At 40.6% G+C, this 20059-nt stretch overlaps 1 protein-coding gene across 1 annotated transcript in view; it reads left to right on the forward strand.

The window, feature by feature from the left end:
• Positions 1-20059, forward strand: part of slc16a10 (solute carrier family 16 member 10) — a 52461-nt gene that overhangs the window by 21448 nt on the left and 10954 nt on the right. The window contains exons 2-3 of the mRNA XM_033649251.2: positions 10342-10486; positions 13917-14346. Of these exons, the coding sequence (XP_033505142.1) occupies positions 10342-10486; positions 13917-14346 (575 nt within the window). The remainder of the gene's footprint in view (positions 1-10341; positions 10487-13916; positions 14347-20059) is intronic.

Here is a 20059-nt window from a genome sequence, read left to right on the forward strand (position 1 = left end):
TTGCTGTTTTTAGAAAAAAACCCACACATTTCACAAAATAAATGTGAATGATAAGTAATAAGATATTCTTTGTATGACTAATTTAAAATCTAGGGCTGTGCTGTGTGACCGTAAAAAGGTCACTAGAATCACGATATACACAGACCAGACCGATCTGTCGCTGCATTTGATTCTATCAAATATACCCATTTCATTGAATCTATACATTTTCGGATAGCAGCCTTATGGCCAGGATGTTGGGTCATAGATCCACTTGGATAGCATAATACTAAAGGGACATGACGGTGATAAACCTTGATTTTTAAAGGCTCAGGTTCAGTTTGCAGAACAGTGTCCATAAAACAAACATTTGCTTAACAAGAAATGAATACATACAAACTTGTCAAAATTATGATCTAAACACATCAAATTACACTGACAGCTACAGGATCTCCAGTTTAATAACTGAGTGAGTAATAAAGTATGGATATGTTGCTTTATAGGCCATTTTAAACAACTTGAATAAAGTAATGAAAATAGGGTAAAATATTAAAGAAAAGTTATGGAAAAGTTTTGAAAATGTATCTGTAAAAATGTGTGGGAGCCCTGAATACTGCATCTCCCTCAGAATGGACATTATTAGTGAGTGTCGGCTATGTGCCAAACATGCTCAGCCTAACATCAGCCACAGCTTGTAAACCCATTAACCCTGCTGCTTGCTCTGCTTACTTTTTCTAGAAGGAGAGTGGGTTTCCCATTTTTTCTAATGAGGCAGGCATTTGGAAACAAAGCTCTGTACGGATGTAATGCAAGGTCAGCCAGGAAACACACCTGACTCTAAATTAGACACTAGTACTTTTCTTTACTTCCTTCTTCTTTCTTCCTTCTTTCCTTTGTCTCACTGTCTTCACCAGAAAAAAAAAAAAAATCTCCACCTTGTGTGAGTCAACAGTGAGTTCAGTACAGTACGGTCCACTTCCTGACCCCAGGTCAGTGGGTCTAAAACTCTGATTGTAATGTGAGCTGGCTGGGTGAGGCTGCAAAGTGGAGGCTCTACTGTAGCAGCAGTTCTGCCCACTGTGCTGCTCCGTCCGTTACTGCCTCTGCCTGTGGAGATCCAGTGAACTTGGATCATGCCAGGTTATGAATGTACAGGACAGGCCAGAGGTGTGCATTTGCCCCTCAGGTAACACTGGACCTTGACAGGAGGCTCTTGAGATGCTGTAACACACTGAGATGTCACTGACAGCTGTGTCTTTATAGCTGCTCTCTCATAGTACATCACCATAAAAGGGTAATTCCACTGCTGTTTGGATTTATTCAAGGGATTTATAATGTTGTAGCATTTATTGTTATTGAGGCTATTTGGAAAGTCGAGCTGGACACGTAGAGTAACTGTCCTATCTAAATGATGTGTAGTTTATAATTGCAAAAGCTGCAGTATGAGATAAATGGAGGACCTGAATAGTTACCATTTGCAGTGTGGCAACATATAAAGAAACTCACATTGCAACAGGAAATCCCAAACTACACTACTAAAATAATGTAAAACAAAAACAAATGGTAATTTCAGTATTTTACAATTCCTCTGCTTATCAAAACAGATTATTAGAAATCCTTCATACAAGTATTTATCAGATCATTTTTATAAAAATATTTTCATGACATGTGCTTAGATTTAGCCCTAATGGCCTTATATGTAATGATTGAGTCTCTCTATGTATTTGCTTTTACAATGGGTTTGGGATGAAGTCTGATAAAAATAAAAAACCTTAGGGCAAAGTAAGATCACTGTAAGGTAGTTAGAGGGAGAAACTTGCTAACTTCTAAAAGAAAAAAACAAAAAATGCTTTAGCTTAAGGTTCATATTTTCAATTTGAAAAAAACAGAAGGAAGACGACAAAGCGATACAGATATAGCATGCCTATTAGTGGTGTGAAGGTGGACCCACAACCTGTGGGTTCGGGTGGGCAGGTCAAGTGACAAAACAGCATTCCAAGCTGGTTATTTATAACTTACAGAAACATTACTTGCAATAGTCCACGTTCCACTTGCACGCTCTTTCTCAAACACACACATGCAAGTAGCTTTATCATCAGTGCCACTGTGCTCGGTATCTCTCTATGTCCTTGTCAGTCCTTACTCTTGACAATTGTGCTTCTATAATGCATAAAGCTGGTGGTTTGCAAGTCAGATTCTGGCGTTTGATATACACTTAAGTTTGCAGGTTGGGCACTTGTGAAATGGCTCTCATAAGGGATCGGGTTGCTTCGGGTGTGAAAATAACTCTGACCTGCTCATCACTAATGCCTATGCTACTACATCTTTGTCTTCCTGTTTGGTAGTCTCTTTGTTAAGTTAACACTGGTCTCTTATGTAACTTGAATTTGCTGACTTTTAAATCAATATGTCTGGCAAATGCTTAGGCAGTGAAAATTTGACATTCTAGTTACAATAAATATTATCAAGCTAAATTAAGACATCAGATAGACAGAACCAGGTGTTCTTCAGGATACTTTCATGGCTGACAACTTCTTTAGAATGTATAATTATGTATAAACAATAATATTTTGAAAACAAAAAAATGAGTTAGTTGTGTTTACATTTGTTAACTAAAACACTTGATTGTGGTTAGGGAAAAATCATCAGTATGGTTAAAAACTTTAGAAAGCACTTAATGACCACTCGATGGTTGGGACAATGGAGTATTATTTCATTGTGTGTGCTCGAACCGTTAATTGTGTGGTACTACTTGTAAAAAGAGACAAACTCTAAAACCCTCTGTGAAAATTGGTATATCAGTGTGCTCAGTTTTTTCATCTTTGAAGGTACTGAGATGCAATCTTATGAATATACTTTACAGTGTATGGCAAAGCATTGACATGAACTACAACAGGCTAAAGCCATATTTCACCGGTATTTACGAAGCAGACTTCATTTGAAAAAGCCAGCTTCATTCATATTATCGCTCCATCGTGACAAAACACCCAGAGAGAAATGTTAAGCTCTGTAATGCATTATTTCATGTCCATGTGGTGATACAGTGGGACATCTGGTCCTCTTTCTGGTTTGTTGGCAGTGAGAGCAGTTGATTTATTAACTTTGTGTTTAATCTAGTGCAACAGCATGAGACAGCCAGAGTTTTAAGTGGTCTCTGGTGTTAAGTGAAGCCTGTCTTCATTCTCAATGTTGGAACAAGATTTTAGCCCGTGCATCTTTAGTCAACTGATTCCTAGAATATGCGACGGGGACAAGCTGTTTATTTGACCAAGCCAGGGAAATGGGCTGTCATGCCACTGCAATATGAGCCAAGTATGCCTGTCCATTAGTTGTTTCCATTAACTGTGGTTAATAGATAACTCAACCAGCTGCCTATATTCACAAATTGAATTGAAGTCATCAGGGATCCATGAGGACCATTCTGTGCTTTACACACTTGGTCCTATTTGATGTTCTTTGCCAGAGATTGCCAACCGTAGTTGGTTTAAAGCAATGGATAAACTAATAGTTTAAAGTAATGAATAGACTGATGAATTAGTTAGCTCAAAGAATTCAATAGACATTTGAAACAGTTAGCTCACAGTAATAGGTTAACAGTTGAAAGGGCTGTTGGGATAAGTCAGACAAAAAAAGTTTGAACCACTATTCTAGGCAGTACAAGAGGGTCAAACAGCATGATTACAACTGATCAGACTTGTTTATTCACACCTCGACACCTTTAAAACCAACAAGCATTTGAGTTCAGAGTCTGCAGTTCATGAACTCTCACAGGTGTTACCTCATTTTGTCTGGTTTACAAGAGGCAGAGTTTTACGCAGTTTTCATGGCTGTAGGTTCAGTCATTATGGGGTGAGCGGGTTCAGAGCAGAGGGTTTCCAGCAAAGAGTCTTTAACAAAGCAGACAGAGGAATTAGGGCAACTCTTCCTCGTCTGTCAGTGTCCAAGCGGGGCCCGCGGCTAATGGTGGATGTCACTGGGACAGAGAGAATCCTGATATTACATTTTTCAATCTGGAATTCCTTTTTGTCTGAAGCGTAAATGCTTTTAAATCGAGAGAGCCAGCAGATGAAACCACAGCAGCAATTTCCTGTTGTCCTTGAGGGATTCTTTGCCTTTCTTGTTCACTGCCATTTATTACATTATGTAGCTTAAAGCAGGCCGATATCCCCACAAATATGAGACCAGGCAAAGTGAACCCCATTGAATTTGGGGCATTTTTTCTGACTGCAGTGTCTGGAATAGATCCCTAAGAACCTTTGACTGTGCACTGACTCACACAGGGAAACCAGAGAAGGGCGTTGAGCAAGAGGAGGATAACTAAATATAGGTTACGTATCAGTATTTATATTTGGAAATATGAATATGTGCAGCTTTTGACTAAGGGATATTACTAAACTGTTTCCAGTCAACATCTGTCACTTCAGTGCCCTTATCCAACACCCAAGAGCCGACCTGCATGATCTTTGGCTGCCTTTACACTACCATGTCTTGATGCCCAATTCCGATTTGTTGCCTATATCCGATTTTTTCTGACTGCTGTTGACATGTTCTGTTCACCTTATTTTTCACGGAGGCAAAACAGAGCGCAGCCAGCTTCCGTTTTTTTGTGCGACACTTCCGGTCCAGCACTCTTGACCACTGTGTAAATGTCCCACGGTATTTGCTACAGTGACATTACTGCGCGCATGGAAATGTTTACATTACTGAAAGCAATTTTAAGGACTAACTTTAAATATTTGAAGTTAATCATTGAAGAATAAATCAACTGGAAAGCTGGCGCTGCTCCACATAATTTAAAAGGTGACTTAGCCTACACAGAGTGGTGGAAATGTCCGTGCAGCTGCAGACGGGTGCGGCTGGATGATTGATAGGTACATGCTGATTCGGGTGCTATCAGAGCTGATCCGCGCATCACTATGGCTTAATGATCAACTCAGTCAATTAAAACAACCCGTCCTGTGTTAGGAGTGTATGTCGCTGACAGAAAAAGATGAAAAAAAAGAAAGAAGATAAAAAAAGATAGAAAAGCAGCGTACACCTCACATATTTATTTCTCACAGTTGCGTACACGTTTGGCTGGCATGCAGAAGCACCGTCTGTGTGTCGAGGGTGCGAGCCGCAGCTTCAGCTGCTCAGGTAGAGAGGCTGTGTAGCCCGGTGTGTTTTTTCAATGATTCAGTTCTGCAGGTTCTCTGCTGGTACACTGGAGACGGGGATCAAGCAGTTTGTCTCACTCGGGATAGATTGTGCTTTTTTTGTTTCATAGTTTTTGATTGATGTGCGATTTATTTGTCTTTCCTTCCTTTCCCGCGCTCATGAGCACGTCATCAAAATGTGCTGTCGTCACATTATTCATGACGTACGACGTGGATTGCCAGGAAATATACGATCTGTCTGTTTAGATTACAGACCCATTGGCAGATATCTGATTCATATCCGATATATTTCCACATATGAAGGAGGCCTGAATCTGATCTGACAATATCCGATATCATGCGTTTTTTTCCTGTTTACATGTTCATGTTACAGATCCAATCTGTGCCACAGAGGAAAAAATCGGAATTGGGTCACTTGAATCATGTAGTGTAAAGTAGGTCTTTGTTTTGTCACTGGTTGGTTATCCATGGGTACCTGACACGATGACGGACTCTGACGTTAGCTAATGTTAGCTATTAACTTAAATGGTGACCACGATAAAGATTTTCTTCTAAACATCATCATGTTTATATTGCCATCGTGAGCATATTACCTAGCCTACTAGGGATGCACAACGTTGGATTTTCTGCCGATATCGGATATGTGATACAGTACAGGCCAAAAGTTTGGACACACCTTCTCATTCAATGCGTTTTCTTTATTTTCATGACTATTTACATTGTAGATTCTCACTGAAGGCATCAAAACTATGAATGAACACATGTGGAGTTATGTACTTAACAAAAAAAGGTGAAATAACTGAAAACATGTTTTATATTCTAGTTTCTTCAAAATAGCCACCCTTTGCTCTGATTACTGCTTTGCACACTCTTGGCATTCTCTCCATGAGCTTCAAGAGGTAGTCACCTGAAATGGTTTCCACTTCACAGGTGTGCCTTATCAGGGTTAATTAGTGGAATTTCTTGCTTTATCAATGGGGTTGGGACCATCAGTTGTGTTGTGCAGAATTCAGGTTAATACACAGCCGACAGCCCTATTGGACAACTGTTAAAATTCATATTATGGCAAGAACCAATCAGCTAACTAAAGAAAAACCAGTGGCCATCATTACTTTAAGAAATGAAGGTCAGTCAGTCCGGAAAATTGCAAAAACTTTAAATGTGTCCCCAAGTGGAGTCGCAAAAACCATCAAGCGCTACAACGAAACTGGCACACATGAGGACCGACCCAGGAAAGGAAGACCAAGAGTCACCTCTGCTTCTGAGGATAAGTTCATCCGAGTCACCAGCCTCAGAAATCGCAAGTTAACAGCAGCTCAGATCAGAGACCAGATGAATGCCACACAGAGTTCTAGCAGCAGACCCATCTCTAGAACAACTGTTAAGAGGAGACTGCGCCAATCAGGCCTTCATGGTCAAATAGCTGCTAGGAAACCACTGCTAAGGAGAGGCAACAAGCAGAAGAGATTTGTTTGGGCCAAGAAACACAAGGAATGGACATTAGACCAGTGGAAATCTGTGCTTTGGTCTGATGAGTCCAAATTTGAGATCTTTGGTTCCAACCGCCGTGTCTTTGTGAGACGCAGAAAAGGTGAACGGATGGATTCCACATGCCTGGTTCCCACTGTGAAGCATGGAGGAGGAGGTGTGATGGTGTGGGGGTGTTTTGCTGGTGACACTGTTGGGGATTTATTCAAAATTGAAGGCACACTGAACCAGCATGGCTACCACAGCATCCTGCAGCGACATGCCATCCCATCCGGTTTGCGTTTAGTTGGACGATCATTTATTTTTCAACAGGACAGTGACCCCAAACACACCTCCAGGCTGTGTAAGGGCTATTTGACCAAGAAGGAGAGTGATGGAGTGCTGCGGCAGATGACCTGGCCTCCACAGTCACCGGACCTGAACCCAATCCAGATGGTTTGGGGTGAGCTGGACCGCAGAGTGAAGGCAAAGGGGCCAACAAGTGCTAAACACCTCTGGGAACTCCTTCAAGACTGTTGGAAAACCATTTCAGGTGACTACCTCTTGAAGCTCATGGAGAGAATGCCAAGAGTGTGCAAAGCAGTAATCAGAGCAAAGGGTGGCTATTTTGAAGAAACTAGAATATAAAACATGTTTTCAGTTATTTCACCTTTTTTTGTTAAGTACATAACTCCACATGTGTTCATTCATAGTTTTGATGCCTTCAGTGAGAATCTACAATGTAAATAGTCATGAAAATAAAGAAAACGCATTGAATGAGAAGGTGTGTCCAAACTTTTGGCCTGTACTGTATATAACAACTTATTTATCCGCACAATGGCCGATTCCGATATTTCATTTTAAAGCCAATATTGGTCGATACCGATGATGTGCCGATATTATCGTGCATCCCTAGAGCCTACATTTCTTGCATTTACTTCACCAAGACAGCTTGGGAAAGAAAAAAACAAATTATGAGCCTCAACTTTTATCAACGTTAAAGTTTAGTTTTCCTAACAATTACCATTACAGTCTGACAGAGCTGCTGGCCTGGTTAAAGATGCTTAGCACACTAAAGTAAAGGTGTTTATCAGAGAGAAGCTGCTCACAGTACAGTTATGATTATTCCTGTAAGGGTAGCAGGGTGTTTTTATTCCGTGCCTATGTACTGCTTCATAACCTTTATCTTATGGAACAACCTGAGCTTGTATGATACTGTGACAGCATGGGGTGAGATGAGGATTCAAGGAGAATAAAGACACAGCAGTGACGCAGCTAATAAACCTGTAACGTGACACAGGGGTCTCCCGTTACTCAACGTCAAAAACAGACAACAAAAACACTCAAACTCCTGCTGCTCTACATTTTCCCACAAGATTCCTCTGACCTTGCGTCAGAATTGAGAAAAACAACTTCTGTGTCACACGTGTTCACGTTCAACCCTACCTATGCTTATACAGTATCTAGTGTAGGATGTGTTATTCTATTGGAGAACTAAAAGTGCCCCAGGCAGTCGCTCCTGCCAAAACATGTCACTCACTCCTGGTTTCCCCGTCCTTTTGTGGTCAAAGGGCACTGCACGAGGTGGTTTGCATAATTTGTGTACTCATGTGTTTTGTCAGCATTGCTACTTGTTTTTCCACTTCCCATCTTCATGTTTGCTTTTTTCCTTGGATAATGATAAAAGTCAATACAAAACAATACACTACAGTATCTCAAAGCTTGCTGTTTAAGAAGCATTTCTAGTGCAACATCTGTTTTTCCCAGCATACCTCAGCACATACATGCTCACCCATATATGTCATTAAGTAAATAAAACTTGTGATAAGACCTAAGAGATATAAGTTCTCTGAGTCTACCTACAGTTATCTACAAAGACTATTTTGCTCTACTATTCTTTGATAGATCCCACAATGGTCAAACCCTCCAACGCCCTTTAAATTCCAGAATTGCTGATCTGCTTTGACATAAATGTGTCCTACATATCTTAACATGTATTAGAGGTCTGCTGCAGCATGTGACAGTGGTATTTAACCTCAGACTCACAGAAGACTGCTGACCAAGCATTGACCAACCACTGCGGATGTTTCCTGTGGTCAGAGTTTTAGTCCTGCTGACATTTCTTGGAGACAAAAAGAATCACTTTGCTTTTTTTTGCTCTGGTAGCATTAGACTGAAAACTAGAATATACTAAAGGGAAGGAATAAGAGACAGAATTTGAAGCACAGTGCCATTTTTTTACCTAGGGTTTGGCAATATGACAACATTAAAGGGGTAGCCTAGTGATTTAGCATTAACATATTCATATATCCTGAATTTTAGTCCCTAGACTACACTACGTCAAGCTCCAGAAACACTGGATCCCACATTTCCCATAATGCAACCAACTGCATCTTTTTGTTAGGCTCTCTGTGCTAGGTAAACACGCATGTTTTTCAAAATCCACACCCTAATTTGTGAATTACACTTTCTGTTATAAATGTCTGATCTCCAAACTAAGGCTGAGATAACCCTAATGCCAGGGTTATTTTTTTTAAACTTGAAAATGCATTTTCAGAGCCACAGAAGACATAATTAACATGACATGATTAAGGACTTTGGTTTGTCACTATTTTTGGAATTTGACCAGCAACACTGTTGGATGTTTGCTGCCTGGAAAATTCTTAGTCATGTCTGAGTTTTCTGAGAAAGTTTAGCAATGTATCTTCATACAGCAATTCATATTATGTCCTACAAAAATGGACACACAACAGTTTGTATTATATCCTACCAATTAGCACCCTACAAATGATGTTACACACTTAATGTAAAGTTATGTACGTACTGTAAGGTTATGTTGGTCAGGTTTAGGCAAGTATGGTACTGCGGTTAGGTTTAGAAAAAGAAACTCAACTCATCTAATTCACTCAACTAAGTTCAGTCAAAGTTCACACAGTTCTAAATAATGGTCTAAGAGCATTAGTCATATGACCTGTAGCCTTCAAAAACACATGGCTATACACTAATAACTGGCTCATAATTACGTGGGATATGTACGAATTTTGATGCATTGCTTTTCCTAGGAAAACGTTCTAACGGTGCACGAGAACAGCCTGTGTTAAGTGAGACGTAAATGTATGTCCTACCCAAGAGGTAGATGACAGCTCTGTGGTATCTGTGTACTAAGTGTTGAGATCACACCTAAGTGTTTTCCTGGTCACTCTTTCCCTTCCACTCAATGTTTATTCCTACTGTTGCTCGTCTTTGTTATTGTACGCTTTGTCTCCCTAAGGCAGTTAGTGTCTCTGTGTAGCTTTTCCCAAACATGTTTGCTTCAAGGTCACAAAGAAAAGTGGATGTAGATACAAACAAGGTACAGTATGATAATGAACAGGATCTAAAAAAGGAAACCTGCGACTTGGAAGACATTTGGAGACTGGATGTCTGAGCAAACTGACAATACAGTGCGTGTGTTTGTGTGTGTGTGTGTGTGTGTGTGTGTGTGTGCACCACTAAGTAAATGTGTACATAGATACAAGATCAACAGTGTCCTATAATAGCATCGCCAGGCTTTGTTTTGTAGTCAGCATCTGTAGCATGAGTATTAAACAGAAGTGTCTTCCTGGAGACAGTTTTGTTTGTGTCTTAAATAGTTTTCCGTTTCGTTGTGAAACGATAATCACTCTGACTTACAGCTTGTTGTGTGAGGATTTTCTCATACACTCATTCTGTCTTGCTTTGTCTCCCTGTGTCTCTGCAGCATGGGTGGGCTCTCTCTCCATGGGGATGATCTTCTTCTGCTCTCCCATCGTCAGCGTCTTCACCGACATCCTCGGATGCAGAGTCACCGCAGTGGGCGGCGCTGCTGTTGGCCTGGTTGGCCTACTGGCCAGCTCCTTTGTCACGTAAGGAAGAAAATAAGCTTTTCAATTCAAAAGGACATCATGTGATCAATGCATACAGAATACATGTCACCTACTCCTACAAGGTCGTTGTGGTAGCAAGTAGGGGTGTAAATCACAAGTTTCATCACATAACAGTATCCTATACATTTTTGGGACAACATTACGATATTTGCTGATATCCCGACACAATTTTGATTTGATTCAATTCAGGGCCTTGTGATTGATATGAGACGATATTAGTAAATATCTTCACTGTCTTTTTCTTGGCTGTTTGCCGCTGTCTGTCTGGCGCTACACCGCTAGCACTGTATGAATGTTAAGGAAGGAGGTACACTTGGATGGAAGTGGTGACACAGATGCTCCATTAGAATTTTAGAATATAGACGTATCTTAAAGACAGTGACAAGTATCGTTGTAATTGTTGATAATTAAATCAGTATATCAGTCTGTATTGATGTACCATGAACACCTCAAGTAACTTCAGTCCTCAGTTAAGAGTATCAGTAAGCCAACAGATTCATGTAACCCTTCATGGTCTCGATATATTGAATGATCAGTAGCTTGACTTGGGGAGCTTGTTCAACCCCAAATCAAAAATACATATTTTTCCTCTTCCCTGTAGTGCTCTTTATCAATCTAGAATGTTTTGGTGTGAGTTGACAAGTGCTGAAGATATCAGTCGTAGAGATGTCTGCCTCCGAACTACACCCGCAAACTGTATTTCTGCAAAGAAGAAAGCATACATCGATACGTTAGCACCAGGTTACAGCTCAACTGATGAGGACGCCATTAATGTTTACATCTCGCGCTGTCACAAGCACGAGCCTCTCGTCCATGAGTAGATGCACACTTCCTTTATATGGTTTGGCACTTTGAGAGCCACAAGCTGAGTGCCATCTAGTTCCATTATATTGGAGAGAAGGCAGACATCTCTGCGGCCAGTATCTCTAACACTCGGCAACTCACACCAAAACAATCTATACTGATAAATAGCACTACAGGTAAGAGGAAAAATATGTATTTTTGATTTGGTGTGGAATCATCCCTTTAAACCTGCAATAATTATTCTTGAGGCAGTGAAAACAAATTGTTAACATAATGTTAACATATAATCACCTTGGCCAGCTTCACTTATTTAAACATCCAGCAACATGATTAGCAACTAATTTGGAGTGTGATTTGCATCCACCTGATGAATATAAGTCCAATTTTCACTGTGTTTTAGTTCTGTTTTGGTCTCTGCCAAATCCAGAGGGAAATACCTGTCTCTTTAGCTGGTAAATGCTCCACTATGTTCACCAGCTGTTGCTGTGTCTGTCAGCTGTTTGTTGCTGAGTAGCTAGTGCACATATCCCCTTTTAGCTTTTATCAAGACTCTGTGGGCAAGAGTCTTTGCACTTAGCACTGCGTTGTTAATAATTTCCTGGAGCCACATACGTCTACATGTGAGGAAACACTGGTACCACCACACAGACATTTGTTATCCAAACAAAGCAGCAAAGGTTCAACCCTTAGTCACTTTCAAGTGCAATGAATACATAATAAAACAGCTGAATTACAGCTTATCAAGTGGCGGCCAAAAAAAGCATCTCACAAAAAATGGGTTGACAGCCGAGTTTTGTAGCAGACAGTGCAAATTGCAAAATATCTTGGTCATGTGATATCTGTTAAGATTTATTTACCTCAAACAGGACTTTGAAACCACTTGAAGCCACCGTCCTGTATTTATTTGGACCTTGACCGCTAGACTTAAATCATTTTACCTAGATGTATGAGCTGTTTGATTTAATTTGCAATTCTTTAAAGGCTTAATGGACAGAAGTCAAACACATGCCAAAATATTGTACCTGGTAAGAGTTCATTAATTAATTCATTCACTTTTATTTATTCTGATGTCATGCCTTTGGCCCATTCCACACACCATCTTTTTTTTACAACCATCCTCTAGTCGTTTTATAAACTAGACAAAACTAAAACTAAACTAAAAATACAAACAAGCAACAAAATATTAGTAATAAAGATATTTCTATTTCTCTAGAGAGCTTCAGCAGCATATGGACTGATCTGAGTGTTTTTAAAGCTGTGTTTATTTATTTATTTATCTCACTGAGATCAAGATCTCTTACAACTAATTAATTATGATTAATAACAAATCAACAAAACAATTTAATCATACTGGGCCATCAGACACACTGATAAAAACGTCCACATTTACCATTAAATATCAGTAGAATCCAATTTGAATCAATGTTTTCTGAGTGAGGCGTTCAACATGAGTTTTCTCAGACAATCTACTATCTAACCAAATTGCTCAGCACTTATAATGCTGCTCTGTATTAATAAGATTTACATTAAGACCATGAATCTGTAGACGGTAAGCTGGAGAAAGTCTGACGTAGAACTGATGGCATGAAGGTCAGCATAAAATTGTAGTGAAGTGCTCAGCTGGGAAAAACATTTTATTTTTGCACAGTAAATAGCAAAAGACCGAATATTGATCCTTGAGGAACACCTTTATCAACCACCTTAGGACTTGAACTTTAGACCCCAAAAAGACATGGTGTTTGACTACTTTCACTAGCCCAACACCTATTAACCTTGCTGGTTTATTTTCATGAAAAAAAAGCAAAATGTCGTGAAATACAAGAGGCCTTTTCTTCTAGGCCAGCACTCCATTGACTCAGTGAGCTTTAGTGCCACGTTTTAAGGTGCTATCTGTTTAGAGGTGGTGAAATTTAAGTGTTTTCTCTAAATGTCTTGCCCTTTGCTTTATTTTCTGTTGGCTTTGTTGTGAGACAACCGGGTGGCTGTGTTAACGTACAGAAACATAGTCTCCATCCTTTGGTCTCCACTGGTTAGCTAACGTTAGCCCTTGCCACTCTGCGCTGCTCCCACCCGACCAGGTTGTGTCCACTGTTTGGTGGGGGCGGTGTTACTCGCAGTTATTGCCAAATGAGCAACACTGCTAACAACCTCCACCAGACAGGGATGGTGTGCAGTGCAGGAAACTGAAGAGTAGCAAAATTAATAGACCAACATACATAATTGGTCAATATTCTCCACAGTTAACTGATTAACAGTTAACCGCTGACATTCCTAATTTAAATCGGCTGTCAGCAGAATCATCAAACCTTAATAAAGCGACTAATATAACAAAATGTTGTGACCAGTGGGATCAAAAACAGTTAGACACAATGTTACACATTCACAAAATGCCAAGAAAACCATAATACTCTGCTGCTGGCAACTGAACCACTTCAGTAAGTAGCATAATTATACTTTTTCACTGTTGGATTAATTATACAACTTTTGAATGTGCAGATAATAAGAAAAGCTGAGGACAACCCATAATTAAACATTTACTTGCTCAATCTTGTTGATGGATCTAAGGCTGTATCCTTATGCATCTTGTTGTTTTGCCCTGTCACAGGTCCCTGGGCCCCCTGTATTTCACCTATGGCATTGTATTTGCCTGTGGCTGCTCTTTTGCCTACCAGCCCAGCTTGGTCATCTTGGGCCACTACTTCAAGAAGCGCCTGGGTCTGGTCAATGGCATTGTGACGGCCGGCAGCAGCATCTTCACCATCACCTTGCCCTTCGTGCTGTCGGGCTTGCTGGAAAAAGTGGGCCTCCAGAACACCATGCGCGTTCTGTGCATCCTTATGTTCATACTGATGCTGGCTGGCTTCACCTACAAGCCCCTGATGCCAGTCAAACCCAGCAACACCCGCACAGGAAGCAAGTGCCCGCCCTTGGGTGAGATCTTCAACATCAATATCTGGAGGTCTTTGGGATATCGCATTTGGGCTTTCGGAATCCCTGCAGCCCTCTATGGCTACTTTGTGCCTTATGTTCACCTGGTAAGTTTGTGTTTTCTGCTATTTCTCAATCAAATTTGATTTCACTGACCATCACACCTATCGTGTACTCATGTTGTTTGTGTTGCTGGACATCATCACCCCACTCTCTGAGCCAAAGGTCAGTCTGATGACGAATAACAGCACGTAAATGCCAACAGAGGGATTCCATGGTGTGATTTCCCAGTATCCTAATCTCTTGTTTGGAGTAAGGGTGAGGTTAACTAGAGAGCTTCAACAACACAGATATCAAAACACGTACTAGCAACGTGAGATTTATTGATGTGAAAGGTAAGGAGGGGAAGTCTGATTCCCAGCCAGGGTCTTCCAGGCATACAGCGTTGGTACAGGGTTACCATGAGATGATTTATGACTCTTAAGGTGTACTTCAGCATTTAGGAACATAGAATATGTAAGGTTGTCTCTGTCAGTTAAGAGGGTCTATTTAAGAAAAGGTCCTCTAAAAATCTATAGATACAATAGGAGTTGTATGTTGTTTGTAGTTTTGTAATTTGGGTCAATCAAGTTTTCATTTTAAAGATGTAGCCAATGGAACATGGTCCAGCCGGAAGCAGAGACTCTGTTGCGAGTCAGGACTTCCTCTTCCATGCACCGGTCATTTCAACCTATCTCTATAAACAGATATCTGTATATGAATGTGGATAATTAAATGTTAAAAAAGCTAGATCGTCTTGTTCCAAATAGCATTTCAGCAACTACTTTCCACCTCTCCACACAGATTGTTTACCTGCTGCTCAAACATGATTGGTCAATACTACTTGGACTACAAATGAAAATCAGGACGCTTTTGATACCAAAATCTTGTCCTGTTTACTACAGCCTAACTAACTGGGCTACATCCTACAAAGTGCACGTCACAGCAGTTTCCCAATTCCCTCACAGCTGCATGTGTCCACATGTGACACTTAAGCTGTGTGGTCCTGATGAAAGTAACTAAATATGTCAGGAAGGCTCAATCTCTAGCTCTCATTTCAGTCAGGACACAGTTCTGTAAACAGGTGTCACATTCCCTGAATCTCCCTTTATTTAAACTTTATGATGGAAAAATATGATATTGGAGAAAACACCTTCTTGGGAGGTGACTGTTTATTTGGACACGATGACTCTGTTGTTGGAGGGAGATCAGCCTGTCCCAGGGATGTGTTTTCCCAACACTTCTCCTGTGTCTGCTACTCAGACTGCGACACTGCAGGGGCCTGGCTGCAGCCTCAGCGCCACCCCTGGCCTCAGAGCCCCAGCACTCGTCCTTTACTACACAGAGCCCCTTCCTCCCTGCATTTAAGGCCAAGTCCTTCTGACACTGCACCGGAAGAAGGAGGGAAAAAACAGGGGTCAAACTGCATATTGTTCAGCTTTTCAGGAAGCGAGTCCTATCAGTTCCTTAAAACCTCTCAACACTTTTCTTTCCGTGGAGCATATGTGCATGAGTGTGTGTCCTTTTAGAGCCCCACTGCCACAGTTCCATGTATGTTTTTCCTCAGTCCAAATCGAGCTGTACATATCTGAAGACAATAAAAGTGTAAAGTCCAATGGAGGTAATCTAACACACACACACACTTGCACACACTTGTACACACTTGCACACACTTTTCCAAGTATTACTGATTACAGAGAAGATGTTGGCCTTCAGGTATGGCGATGTTTGCTCAATTCGTGGGCTGATAAAAGGCGTGGTAGCTTCTCTCTGCTGACTTTGCAAAAAGAACAAATTGAAGAACAGCACATGAGAAAGTTTGGTCATATCAGCCAGATAAGTAATACTTATCCTCTTTTTTTAACAGATTCACATTAGCAGCATACAGAATGGTATTGTTTCATAGAAAGCTGTCTCTGCTTAAAAAGTAAGCTTGTTTCAGTGTGTTTAATGAGGGGCACCTGCAGTGCTGCGGCGTGTGGGCTGGAAGAGGGCTGGATGTTTAATGACCATAAAACAGTCGAGGAGAGAGAGCAGAGAAAATATGGGTTGGTGCACAGTGGGGCTCTGAAAGGGAAAATTCACCCCAAAACACACTGTTAAATCAACTTTAAAGAGTGTGTAGTTGATGTGCCATTTTCTACTTTAGATTTTCTTTTTTGTGTGTTTAACTAAGTGTCGATATCATGTTGATGCCAGCAACTATAGATATTTTTCCAAGCAGACAGACTTCACAAGAGAAGCGCAGGTGTTACTAATAAGTTACTGGTTGCTCCGCTCCATTTCGTCACATCTAAATGGAAGGCAGTCAACGTTAATGTTATTAACTACTCCTGTGTTTGACTGCTGTGAGAAAGCTCTACTTTAGAGTTTATATGAGTCTAGTCCCCAATCCCTTAAAAAAATCAAATCAACATTGTATACATCTTACTAACAAAATACTGTTAGGTAAGTTCAGGTATGTTCAACAGACTGTGATGTTTTGCTAACAACAATAGTCACTTCAAGGTAGAAAACGGTATGTGTAGTCGGCAAACTTGCTAATTTCTGTTGTCATTTTCAGCCATAACTGTAACATTTTAAGATATGTGGTTAAACATAGTGGTCTGAACTATATGATGTTTCTGCTGTGCTTATTTTATGTACTGCATTGCTTTGTTAGCGTCTTTGATAAACTAGATCCCCTGGCATGGAAGCCAAACAATGCACTGCTTTGGACAAGGTCGCAGCAAAATGTATTTAGCCACCTAAGAAATCAGTATCAGTTTAAGTGTACACTATGTTTTGAATATTTTCACTGCTTTACATTACACGAAAGCTGACAGATGCAGTGATAGACCCGTAACTCCGCCGCAAGTAAAATAGTTGGTTCATCGACCATTTTCCAAGAGAACAGCTGTCAATCATGTCAGTCGCTCCTTGTGAACTGTACTCAAACTGTCAAACTAGGCAGCACTGATCAAACATGAATCAAGATTCTGTTACTTCATTGCCTATTTCTCACATCAGATGTTTTTAGTGTACTGTTTAGCTGTAAAATGAGAACGTTAGCAGTTAGCCAAAACCAAGCACCACCCACCGGCCATAGCAAGTCAGACCGTTTGGGGTTCAGGCATGTCTTTCAGTTTATTTGCCAGATTTGGTATATCTCCATCATAAAATCTAAGGTTGGGGATATACTTGCTTGTAAGTACACGTTCGCGTGCACGTGATGGTAACCTCATGTTCATCTGGAGAGTTGGTTGTGGACATCCTCAGAAATGAATGTGATGCTTACGCAAAGATACAATACACACATAAATGGCGGGGTCAGTGTTTGTAGAATGAGAGGAACATACTCACCATTGTAACAACATGTTTGACACATATTATGTATAATGGCACCACTGTCGCTTTTTCTGCCATGATCTGCGGTGATCTCAGAATTGACAATATCTTGATCTCCCTAAGTGTTGCCCTGTTATTGTGTACATCATGCAAATCTGGAAACTGTATACGGTTTGAGTTCTCTCAGGCTCTCTCTGGTGGAATCCTCCAGTAACATGCGTTGTTCATGGGCAAGGATCTGAACAATTCTGCTCAGTTTGGTTATCTATGTGAACATGTGGTTAAAAAGCAAGTATGTCTCTGGCCTAAGAAAAAGAGGCAGAGCTAAAAAGTAGTTAGAGGTTAAACCACTGTGTCTGCATTGAACGCATGTGTGTGTTTGTGTTTCTGCATTTATTCTGTAGGGTTATGATGTTCTATACCACAAGGCCAACTGTCAGGCTCTTAGTTGCATCACATCAAAGTGAGCTTGTGTTCCTGAAAACGTGATCTAAGATACACACACACACACACACACACACACTCTTAAAACAAACAGTCAAATTACATCCTGCTGAATTTTTTGCCAGTCACTCACGGGATAAGTGGAAGTTGCCACATGTATTTTTTTCCCCAGTGTACAGTAATCTGGGAGTGCACTGGAGTTTGGAGGCCGGAAATCACTGATTGTTGTCAAGCACTGATAAGCTTATGTTTAAATGCCAAAGCTCCATGATAGATGGTAGCATGACACAGCTGTAACAGGGGTGATGTAAGATAACCTCTGCTGAATCTATAGGTCCATCTAATCTGTTTAAAGACAGAGGAAAAGCAAAGTTACGCTCTGTTTTGTTCCTGCTTTTTTATCTGTAATGAGTAAACACATGACACAGCACCATCCTGCAACCTCGCAGGAAGCCTCCAATACATAACAGACATTATTGATGCAGTGTGTGAATGAGTCACAGGGTTCAATGGGTAATATCTTCCTGTAGCGTCTAGCTGGTCACTATGACCTTCCTCATGTCTATCCAGTAATCTAACGTGATGTCACAGCATAGGAACTGCTTGTCTCCATCATACGTATGACTGACCAGATAAATCTTATCAAGGTGTAGTGGGCTTTTGCCTGTGTGTGTGTGTGTGTTTTCCTTGTTTGCTCGTTACTCAGACCTCTCTTATGTTATCTTGCATGATCCACCTGAGTTGATCATGGTCTGTTGTGGCTGACTGATGCAGAGTTATATTTAGGGCTTTATTATTTTCATTATAGATTAATCTGCCCATTATTTTCTCGATTGATCCATTTGTTAATTTGTTAATCAAAATGACGGACAAATTGCGGAAAACCCTGTTTAATATCCCAGAGCCAAATTTGTCATCTTTACATTTTATGTTTTATATTGCCAACACATTGCACCACAGTGGATTCCTACCATAGACTGTATAAAAATAATGGACGTAGCCATCATGATGCTATTTGTTTGTGGACTCCCATTTTGAAGCCTTGAGCCTGGCATGTTTGACCATTGACATTTTAGATTTTTGGAGCCAGATGACCATATTTGGACATGAGGGTTGAGCAAACCCTAACACTAGCAGCTAGTTTGGTTAGCACAGTGCATTACAGTCCATTGTTAACTGTGATTATGCCTATGCTTAACATGGGGTTTAGAGGGATTGACTTGCACTTGGACCCAGTCTCAAGTGGCCATTGGAGGAACTGCAGATTTTGGCACTCCCACGTTCATTCATTTTTCAGCTCTGGAGGTTTCCACTTAATTTCTACAGATGAAAAATCATCCATCTCCCTCTCAAAAGATAAACATAAACCAAAGCAATGTATCTACATCTGCACAAAGCTATAGGAGAGTTAGTGTGAACAATAGTGAGTCATACATAGGAGTCCTTGACATAAAACATACATTATCAAGTAGAATTTAGTAGAATTCAACTGGTGCTTAAAAACCTCAGCACTCCATTACCATTACCAAAGTGAGATCATGAGAATTTATGATTTTTTTTTTGGTTAAAAGAAGAACAGATCAAAAACAAAATTCTTTATTCATCTATTATTTCCTATGACTGAAAAGATATCTGAACGACATTCACTGCTTCTGTAATAGTAACGACAAGCTAAGAGGGAGAATGTCAGTCACATCTGGCATCTCTCTTGAAAGTCTCCTCCCCGGGGTCATCCTTGAATGGGTGTGTAAATCATCAGTTTTTCTGTTGATGCATGTGTGTGCATACACACACGCTGAGCCTTTAGTTGTTTTGCCTGCAAAACAACTAAAGGATGCAGGAATCCCCTCTGAGCAGGACACTCTTGAACATACATGCTGTTGTGACTTATTGACAAAGATGATAAGTCATCCAGAGGTCTTTGCAGATTTGCAGATAGGTTGTAGAGGCAGCAGACAGACAGGCTTTTGAGCGGGACTGCTGCTGCTGCAGCTGCCCCCCTAGAGGTAC

Source organism: Epinephelus lanceolatus, chromosome 13 (assembly GCF_041903045.1).
Source record: "Epinephelus lanceolatus isolate andai-2023 chromosome 13, ASM4190304v1, whole genome shotgun sequence".
NCBI lineage: Eukaryota > Metazoa > Chordata > Actinopteri > Perciformes > Serranidae > Epinephelus > Epinephelus lanceolatus.